The sequence below is a fragment of the Silene latifolia genome, chromosome X (genome assembly GCF_048544455.1).
Source record: "Silene latifolia isolate original U9 population chromosome X, ASM4854445v1, whole genome shotgun sequence".
In the NCBI taxonomy this organism is placed as follows: Eukaryota; Viridiplantae; Streptophyta; class Magnoliopsida; order Caryophyllales; family Caryophyllaceae; genus Silene; species Silene latifolia.
This window is the reverse complement of record NC_133537.1, coordinates 335,306,385-335,317,915: the sequence shown is the minus strand read 5'-3', so window position 1 is coordinate 335,317,915 and position 11,531 is coordinate 335,306,385. Positions and strand designations below refer to the sequence as shown.

Below are 11,531 nucleotides of genomic sequence, written 5' to 3'. Positions count from 1 at the left end.
ATATGTTTAATGGTTTAATGATTTAATTTTCAAATAATATATTTTTTATATTTTTTGTTAAAATTAAAATTAAGTTATCCTACTTATTGCGGAATTTTTGCTAAAATGGGGTTAAATCTTAAAGTAATTAATAAAATGGGATGGATTTGAAAGTATTTATCAAAAATGGGTCCATGTCATCACATGAGTAACATTTTGCCCTTCTTCCCCAAAATACCCTTATCCTCTCCATCCTCCATAGTTAGCCCTCTCCTCCGTTAAAAAAATAGGATCCTCACTGATAACAATTATGTAATTACAGACGCAATCATATTTCGCTTATCCTAGACTTACTCCGTATTTCTATTGTGGTAACAATTATGCAATTCGCAAGTCATCAAAGTCAAAATCATGATACCCAGTTTTAGCAACTGGAATTATTAATCAAAGACAATAGACTCCGTATTTCGTTTATTTATTGTTCAATTCGTTCCTTTTCTAATAATTGGATGCGTAAAGGGTGGTTGTATGGCGAGGTGTGAGAGCAGCAGGGTGGTCGAGTTGGAGACGGGCTTGATACAAGGATGCTCGGATTTCGATCGACTGCCATGGATTTTACAAAGGATAGTAACCGCCTCAAAGATTAGAACCAGATTAATTGAGTTTTAATTTTTTTAATGGGGTATAGAGGGTAGGTGTTGGGGATGGAGAAGATCAATTGCCTTGGATTTTTTTGAAGAGAAATGCTTCTGGATGAGTTGTTAGCAGATGAGGGTATTTTGGGGAAGAAAGGAAAAATGTTGGTCATGTGATGACATGGACCCATTTTTGATAAATATTTTCAAACCCACCCCATTTTGTTAATTATTTTAAAATTAAAGCCCATTTTAGCAAAAAGTTCCTTATTGCGCATATACAGCTTGCAAAGTTAGAAGCACCACTATTTTCAAGGTTAAGATGATGGTTGTTGAGTGAATTTAGGCTAGGTGTTAGTCGCGACTTACATTTGTTGGATTTTTGTTATTATCAGAATTCAGGCTAGTATTATATGTGGTTAACTGCCTCACGAGGGCTCGGTCCCTGGAAAGGAAATCTGTGTTGTTTAAAATGATGGAACGGAAAATCAACGTGATATAGGCTAAGACCGAAGTGGAAGGATCGAATATTTCTTGAAAAATGAAACCAAAATACATCAGACATCAGACATTAATATTTACGTACAAGTAATGCAGTGTTTTCTTCCCATCCTTGACCTTAATCGAGTCCACTTAGCATAAAGCTCGTTCACATAATCGTCATATTCGACCTCATTTACATACAGACCATAGTAAGTGTAGTCATCATTGTAGTCGTAGTAGTAGTCGGAGTCAGAGTCGGAGTAGTATCCGTATCCGTATCTATATCTGTATCCATATCCGTATTCATATTCGTATTCATCTTCTGTCTCATCACTAATTTCGACAACAGGTTCGGGTGGTGAAATTAACGTAGGCTTACATACAATTGCGAAATCAAAATTTATATACCGCGACTTCATTTCCATAGCCACCATAGGATTGCCTTTGTTGATATCATAAATCCAAAACTCTTTATTATTCAAATAAACCAATAACTTTCCACCCGGCATAAATCCAAGGACATTCATATAACTAATAGATCTACAATCGTCTACCATATTCATGTACGGAAACGTGAGCATGTTACTCCATGACTCAGAATTTCCATATTCTTTCATCACCCAAACCTCTAAATTTGCACAAACAATATCATGTAGAACACAACCAAGTTGATTTTCTCCATCTAATGTCGCTAAGCCGAGCATTGTTTTATCGTCACTCCCATCCGGCCGTGCCATTTTCTTATACTTCTCTTCATTCAAATCGAAGTAAAAAATATCCTTTTTCACAATCGTCAGATCTATAAAATCGTAGTATTGGATAACCCAATGAGGTAAACCAAAAATAACCTTTCCTATATCGCCATGGGATAAGTTCCTAATATCCAATAAACGGAAATCAGTACGGATATAATCTCGTCTTTCATGATTGTACTTAAAATTGTATACGTAAACCTTAACGTACCTGTTACCATCATTCTCTATGTTATTGTAAAAATAAGAGTACCTCTCACACTCAACCCTAACCACCATAACGTACTCATCCTTACTTCTATCATAACACAACCCAAATAAACACAGATGAGATTCATTTCTAATGTTACGTACCCAAGGTTTTCTGACTCGAATAAATGATTGTTCTTTAGTTAAAGGATTCCACAATATCAACTTCTTATTATACAATATCGCCACCAACCCATTACAAGATCCCAACAGTGTCACATAATTATTTCCAAAACGTTTTCGAGTATAATATTCCAACGGGTCAGTATCGACTATAGCATTACCATTACTAGGACTTAAGGTGTAACAATTAGTTTTACCACCGGTTATACAATTATATTTGTGTTTGAAAAATATTAAAAGATTACCTTCGACTTGACGAATATTTTTATGGTAATAATCCATAAATTTGGGAGACGATGTTATCGAATTCCATGTCTTGCAAACTGATTTGGATCGCGTCATGGCCTTACAGGGCAACTTACGTAATATATCTTCGATGATATTTTCAGGAAGGTACGGCAATGGATTAATTGTTGATTGAATTAACGTCTCATATCGCCGTCGTCGTTGTTTTCCTTTGTAGTTTCGTTGCCTCTTTGTCATTTTTGTGTGATTAAATTAAATCAATTATATTAATGTTAGGATTTTAGGGTTCTTATCGGAGGTTATAATTTTTTGTTTTTATGTGGGCAGCTTATATAAAATTTTGAGTTACTTGGGCACCAAGGACAGTTAGAGATCATCCATAATAAATGGAAATCTTCTGATCTTGTGGAAGACCACTTCAATAAGAGAATAAGATGGATTTAAATAATACCAAATAAATACCTCAATGTTATATCAGGCAATTTTCATATAATAGCCATATAGGACCTCATTTACATACATAAGGGTAGCAAGTGTAGTCATTAATCTCATCATCGTCTTTTTCGATATCATAAACCCATAACTCTCTACCATTCAAAGAAACCAATAACTCCCCATTCGGCATAAATCCCATGACATTCATACAAGTTATAGATCTAAAATCGTCAACAAGCTTAATATTCGTGTACAGAAACGTGAACATGTTACTCCACGATTACTACGGTAAATGGCTTCGAACAAGATTAAATGATTACCTTCGAGTTGGCGAAGATTTTTGTTATAGTGATCTATGAATATGGGAGACGATATTATGGAATTCCATGCCTTGCATACTAATTTGGACCGTGCCATGTCCTTATAGGGTACCTTACATAATATTTCTTCGATGATATTTTCAGGAAGGACGGAAATGGAATAATTGTCTCATATCTCTTTCGTTGTTTTCCTTTGTAGTTTCGTCGCCTCTTTCTCATTTTTGCGTGATAAATTTATGACTTCTCAATAAGACCGTCTCGTACTCTCGTACAAAAATTAGTATTTAAGGGTCAATTGTGATAGACTAAAAGAATAGAGTGAAACATTTAGAGACGTTTTACTCGCAAACAACCTCAATTAGTGACATAAATAGTTAGCCTTTAAATAGTCAGTAATGCAGTATACCAGCCGACTCAATAACAAGTGTAGGCATAAAACTCGTGTGGTTGCCCGTTGGAATACAATTTCATCGAAATATCAAACTCAGGGGAATTAAGTTTGTCACATATTAGCTAAATCCGTTTGATTGCCGAGGTAGGAATTCGATTACACCGGAGTTTCCAATTAGCTGGGGGTTAGGTAATCCAACTCCTCCATTGTGGAGGAGTAATTGAATGGCTATCTTAAGGCAAAAAAAATGGACAACCAAACAAGTTCCAATTTTGTAATTAATGGGATTTTGGAACTCCCATGATTTATAAGGGCAACCAAACGAGGTCTAGGGTTGCAAGAGGAATCACTAACAACCAAGTGACTAATTACCACTAATCCTAATAAAGAAGAACTAACCAACAATTTGTTGGAAAATATTTGTGATTTAAGAATTTAATTGTGAGTTTTAATTTTTGACCAAGCTATAATTTGAATAGTTTAAATGAGTCTTTTATTTTATTTTGATGAGTTACAAAAAATATTTGACTTGGTCTATGGTATTTATGTTGATGGATTAATGGACATTAATCATATTTGAGAAAGAGAATCACAATGCTTAGAAAACGTCTTTGTGCAACGTTCAAAGCTTTTACTCCACTAAGTTAATGTGATTTATGCACATGTCAATTGTGATCAAGCTAAGGTTTACTTAGCTATATATATGAGTATCGTATGAGAACATACGGTAGCTTGAGATGGAAAAGTGTTATTTAGGAAAAGCATTAACACGATCATATTCATATGCATTTTAACCATTTACTCTACAATATCGGAAAATATATTTGTCAAAGATATTTTTAATACCATTTGAAAAATATTATTGAGCAATGGGCGATCGTCGGTTCGGGGGCTCCTTTTGCTGCTACCGAAGGAGTCCAACGGGTTGTCGTATCTTGGGAGAGGAACGCACTATTTGGTAACCAGTGCAGTGGAGGCGTTATCTCTCTTAGGAAAGCGCCTAGCGCGATTCGACCCAGGCTACATCTTTCTACTCTACTCTATTTTACATTATTGTTCTTTTTATATGTCATTTATATTTTTGTATTTTGTTATAATATTATTTACGGTAATATTTGCTCCACTTTTCTAACAATCTAAGAGAGATAAAAAGCGTTATCGTAAATAATATTATAATAATAATGTATAGTTATGTGTACATACGAAACACTAATGACGCTATGTTTATTTGCATGCTATCCTAATAGTCTACCAACTATAAGGCACTTATAACTTAATTGAGTATATTAATGTCGTCGCCTTAATGTAGAATGTGTGTCCGTGAGTATAATATTTGCATGTAGAATATCTAATATGAGTATGAAATTTGTTAATCACTGTCAAGCAAGCACTTGTCGTGTCACTAATTTTGGTCCTTCATTCTTGTTTCTTGTCTGGTTTAGATGGTTAAATGAATTATGTTGGAATGTTATTAAACTTGACAGATAGCTAAACTTTTTTGTTAATCTTTGTGATGAATAAAATCTGCTTTAAATATAGTATATAATAATTGTGCTTTTCGCACTTGATCAATAGTAAGAGCTATGTTATTGTATTTGTTTTATGCTTATTCATAATGGTACAATTGTATTGTGGTGGGATATTTTATTATTTTTATGGACTTGGTAAATGTGGGGGTTGTTTTCGACCTACAAGTTTTTATAATCTTTAGTTTTAGTGGTTAGCAGATTAATTTGGGCGCAAAAAATCAAGTTTGTGGAAAAAATATAATTTTTTTTTTTTTTTTTTTTGGGTGATGAGAATTATGTTATGAGTTATATTTGTTGCTAAGTATGTCGCTATATTTGTTTACTACAATACTACTCCATATGATGTTTGGTTAATGTCGAAAGTCATTATGTTTTATACTTGACTAGCTATGATTTATGAGGTGATAATGGTGGTAAACTATACATGTACCATATGTATGCTTTGGGTGACTTGCTAATGCTTTTATCATTGTGTATTAGCGATGAATGTTTTATGAATGCTAAAAGAGTAATGTTTGTTTTAATATTAATCTTATCACCATGTTTATTTAGCTTTGATATGTGAACATCTAGAGTTTTGGTTTGGTGTGTGTTTTTTTACCACTATTAAATTTGTGACATATATTCATGAGATTCTATCACATGTACTAGTTTTAATATGGCGAAAGTGTAGAATTTGGGACATATTATTTATTGGATGTTTATAATGTATCTCACTAATTGTGTTTTCCTTCTTTACTTGAAGGGTATGTTAAACCGAGATGGTTATTTATTTTTGAGACCAAAGGCAACCATGGTTATATGTTATATTTATTTTATATGGTGGAAGTCCTGTTATCATGGCTATATTTATTTTTATATGTTGGAGATGCGGTATCATGGAGAATTGTGTTGTGGATGATTATTATTATATTATATTGGATACCACAAGCATGGAAGCGAAATGATCGAAGAGTTATCGAGATATATTCTATATACTTATATTGTCCGAGCCGCCTATGCCTCATATTCCATTATTATTTGATCAAAGAGTTTTAGCTAAAAGCTAAAAACACGTGATGAGAAAGTGAGAAATTTGATATTTGAGATGTGGTCTTTGAGACACGTGATTTTCCATCATGATGGTGTTCTTTATTTGAATATTCTCAAAGTGATATCACGGATCCATTTATGAAAAAGCTGGCCAGCAAGTACGTACTTGAATTATTATGAGAATTGAATCGTCGAGGGGAATGAGACTTATTGCCCATATGATAGCCATCGCAGTGGAAACCCGTCTTCATAGATTGGAGATCCCATGAAAGAAGTTCAACGGGTAATAACGAAGCTGTGGGTGGGCTAATTAAGGAGAGCACCATTTGTTTGGCGGATATTTTAATTTTGGTCCGCGTCTCATTCCTATGGCGAAGTGTGGTATTGTGTTTTATGAGGTGCTCTCATTGATTTTGGTTGTGACGGTTTGAGGTTGAGCATTGACTCTTAATGAATCCGAATGCATAATTTTTTGCGGGGTGGATGTCACACCTACCCTTGGAGGATTCACCTAGTGAGTGTTCGTAGTGTGGTCGCTACTATGGGACGTGGGCAACTCCCTAGATGCACTCATGATACAAGATACCTGCGCATGACCATTAACGCGCACCACTGATAGAACCTGATCGATTGCCCATACCGTGTGTGTGGTGAGTCCAAGCTTGATCTAAGGGACCTAGTTCAAAGTATTTATACTACTATGGTTCTTTCGAGTGCAAGCTCACTTACACTAAGTGTTGGTTCAAACCCGAAAGGTACCTACACCTATTACGCGGTATTGTATGCTCACTATTATTATTTTTATATAAAAATTTATTATATTTTTGGATTATTAAATCTTATTTATTTATTTATTATTTTAAAATGTTTTTCAATTCTTATCTTATTCAATTCTTAAATCATGTGGGGGATTGTTGGAAAATATTTGTGATTTAAGAATTTAATTGTGAGTTTTAATTTTTGACCAAGCTATAATTTGAATAGTTTAAATGAGTCTTTTATTTTATTTTGATGAGTTACAAAAAATATTTGACTTGGTCTATGGTATTTATGTTGATGGATTAATGGACATTAATCATATTTGAGAAAGAGAATCACAATGCTTAGAAAACGTCTTTGTGCAACGTTCAAAGCTTTTACTCCACTAAGTTAATGTGATTTATGCACATGTCAATTGTGATCAAGCTAAGGTTTACTTAGCTATATATATGAGTATCGTATGAGAACATACGGTAGCTTGAGATGGAAAAGTGTTATTTAGGAAAAGCATTAACACGATCATATTCATATGCATTTTAACCATTTACTCTACAATATCGGAAAATATATTTGTCAAAGATATTTTTAATACCATTTGAAAAATATTATTGAGCAATGGGCGATCGTCGGTTCGGGGGCTCCTCTTGCTGCTACCGAAGGAGTCCAACGGGTTGTCGTATCTTGGGAGAGGAACGCACTATTTGGTAACCAGTGCAGTGGAGGCGTTATCTCTCTTAGGAAAGCGCCTAGCGCGATTCGACCCAGGCTACATCTTTCTACTCTACTCTATTTTACATTATTGTTCTTTTTATATGTCATTTATATTTTTGTATTTTGTTATAATATTATTTACGGTAATATTTGCTCCACTTTTCTAACACAATTAACAATTTTGGATCATAAAATCTAACAAAACAATGGCTGTTGAGTTTTTAAGAAATTACAATTATCTACAATTTTTTTTTTACAAATCCTAAATTAAATTAATTAGATAACACAAAAATTAATCATGAACAATGCAATTTTCACATCTGAAACGAGGTGAATCAACTCAAACTCGATTCCATACACCGTTTAATGTTCGATTTATATAGAGTAAATTAGATTATATTTCCTTACAATATCACTTACAATACAGTAAATTTAGGCTCTGTTTGTTAAAACTAACGAAAAAGGTAGCTGAAACTTGAAAATGTAGCTGAAAACTGAAAAGCTAACTGAAACCTGAAAAGGTAACTGATAAGGTAGCTGGAAATTATGAACTGATAAGATAGCTGATTATATAAAAAAGTGTTTGGCAAACTAAATGAAAAGGTAACTGATTTTGATAAAATGACGTAAAAGGATATGTTAATTATTTAATAGTATAAATTTAAGGGGTAAAAACGGAAAATCAAAACAAATCAAGTACCTGAAATCTCAAATGCTACTCTAGGTAGCATTTCATTTCAGGTAGCTTATTTGGTTAAATAAGCTACTTATCAAACGCGTACAAAAAAAATAAGGTACCTGAAATTTTGGTCAAATAAGCTACTTTGACCAAATCAGGTACCTGAAATGCCTTGGCAAACGGAGCCTTAGTATCTAATTGTACCTTGGGCAACGATGTTGTTATTAGACGAGAGAAAAAAGGATTACGCATCTGAGGTAGTACCTCAGACCTTGTAATTTTTGAGCATATACACATTTTTTTCTAAGCATATTACCATTTATTAATATAGTTTTTGAGCAATATTATATTTTTTTAGTGTAATGTTCTAGTAAACGTGCTCAAAAACTTAATAATAAAGCAGAACTCAAAAACTTTAAAATAAAACTCAGAAAATAGTCTATGAACTGATTAGACGATGTTGTCCGTTAATTAATGTTTTCCATCCTCAATAAACTAAGGGACTTGCTAAATCCCGCACACCATTTTACTTAATCCTACACAAAATTACCGTTTATTCCAATTTTGCCCCTCCCACAAATAAACGACTAAAAAAAAACTAAATCCAACTCTAATCCCCCACCCTTCTTTTTCTCTCTCCTCCCCCAACCAATTCCTTTCCTCTGCCGGCTCAAACATCATCGTTTTGGTCCCCATGGAAACACCTATGTCAACAACTTCGAAGAAAACCTAATATGGAAAGTCCAAATCGACGCCGTTAACGGAACTACGTCTGTAGCATTACCAAACGAGGCGTTATTGACTTCCGTATGCGACATCGCCGTTAAGAGTTTTAGAGAAGATGCCGTCGTATTTATGGTTGCAACGAATGACTAAATGAGATGTGGCTGTTGAAGAGTGACGACAAGTGAGCCACCTGAGAGGTATCGTAGGTCGGTGGCCAGGGACGGCGTTTGAAGCGGCGGAGGAGGGTAGTCGGTTGGGATAGAAGAGAGAAGGAGAAGGGTGTAGAATTTGAGTTAGGGTTTAATTTTCATTGGGCTGTGAAATGAGGGGTAAAATTGGAATAAGTCGGTAATTTGGGTAGGATTTAGTAAAATGGTGGGCGGGATTTAGCAATTACGTAAACTAAAAGATTAAAAGTTCCTTAGTTTATTCCCGCTCATTTGATTGACAAAAGTAGTCCCACATTGAATAAATAAGGATATTACATTGATTGACAAAGAGAGTTGACCAACTTTGAAAATATCAAAGATAATGCTAATATTTTACAAAACAATAAAATAAAAAAGATAACATATCCATATTTTAAAAAGATTAAGCATCTCCTTAAAATATTTTACAATAATACTTGTAAAACATTCTATAATCAGGAGTTAGAGCATTTTAATCCCATCCTTGACCTTAAATCTCGCTAGCCAAAAAGTTTAAAGCATAACATCGACACGTCCAAAATAAAAGCCAAGTACCATTCCATCACACCTTATCATTTACATACAAGTAATGCAGTGTTTTAATCTCATCCTTGACCTTAAACGACTCCACTTTTTATAAAGCTCATTCACATACATGTCATATGGGACTTCATTTACATGCATATGAATAACATCGTCAACATCTTCGTCTTCATCTTCATATTCATATTCGTATTCGTATTCGTCGACAATAGGTTTGGGTGGTGAAATAAACCTAGGCTCACATACAATTAAGAATTTAAAATCTTTCAATTTCTTTTCCATAAGTTTGCCATTGTAGTTATCATAAACCCATAACTCATTATCATTTAAACAAACCAATAACTCGCCGTTCGGCATAAATCCCATGTCATTCATACATCTTATATTTAGAGATTTGCCAACAAGCATATTCACGTACGGAAACGTGAACACGTTACTCCACGATTCTGAATTTCCGTACTCAATAACCAATATCATGTACAACACAACCAAGTTGATTTTCTCCGTCTAGTGTCGCTAAACCGAGAATTGTTTTATCATCACTCGCATTCGGCTGTGCCATTATTTTAAACATCTCTTCATTCAAATCGAAATAAACAATATCCGTATTCACAATTCGACGTGGACAATATTGGATAACCCAATGAGGTAATCCACAAATAACCTTTCCTATATCGCCATGGGGTAAATACCAATCCAATAACCGGAATTGATCAGTTCGGACAAAACATCTCCTTTCACTACCGTACTTGAAATTATAGAAGTAAACGTCAATATATCCGCTACCTCCATAAGTTGGTGTAACAGTTTCACTTTCGCACGAGTCGTACCCACTTTCGAGCAATTCGAATCCAACGATCACAACATACTCATCCTTACTACTATCGTAACAAAACCCAAATAAATACGAGTAGTGATGATCAAAATCACTTTTAAACTCAAGTACGATATTTACTCCCACTTGAATAAATGACTGTTCATTAGTTAAAGGGTTCCACAATATCAACTTGGTATCACACAGTATCGCCACCAAACCGTTACAAGACCCCAAAAATGTTAGAAGCTCGGTTTCACAACGTCTTTGAGTATAATATTCCAACTTCTCAGTATCGACCCTAGTACCATTAGTAGGATTTATGACGTAGAATTTACATCCATTAATATTACTCCTACGACCGTACATGATGCGTTCGAACAAGATTAAATGATTACCTTCACGTTGGCGAAGATTTTTGTTATAGTAATCTATGAATTTGGGAGACGATATTATGGAATTCCATATCTTGCATACTAATTTGAATCGTGCCATAGCCTTAGCGGGTAACTTAAGTAATATTTCTTCAATGATATTTTCGGGAAGGTACGGCAATGGATTAATTGTTGATTCAATTAACGTCGTATATCTACGACTTCGACGACGTTGTTTTCCTTTGTAGTTTCGTCGTCCCTTTGTCATCATTGTGTGATAAAATTAATTGATTTTTGTTGGTAGGGCTTTTTTAGGGTTTGAGTAAGTTTCTCGTAAGTCCGTCTGTCTCTTATCAGAGAATGAGTTGTATGTGTTGGTGTATCAGGAGGTTATGAGTTTATATATGCTTTTAAGTTCCTTGATCACCAAGGATGGTTAGAAATTTTCCATAATAATTGGAGATTGGATAAACAATTTTTCTTACTTTCTAGCAACTCTTCTAGAAGACACTCGAGAAAATTTCCATAAAAATTGATATTCAAGAATACTCTCTCCGTCCCGG

The 11,531-nt window shown here is 34.2% G+C and overlaps 1 protein-coding gene across 1 annotated transcript; it reads right to left on the bottom strand.

Moving 5' to 3' along the window:
* Nucleotides 1–10,240: 10,240 nt before the first annotated feature.
* On the bottom strand, nucleotides 10,241–11,236 carry LOC141620938 (putative F-box protein At3g22650). Its single transcript, XM_074437680.1, has one exon. It carries the CDS (start codon nucleotides 11,234–11,236, stop codon nucleotides 10,241–10,243), a length of 996 nt encoding a protein of 331 aa, XP_074293781.1.
* Between the last annotated feature and the right edge of the window lie 295 nt (nucleotides 11,237–11,531).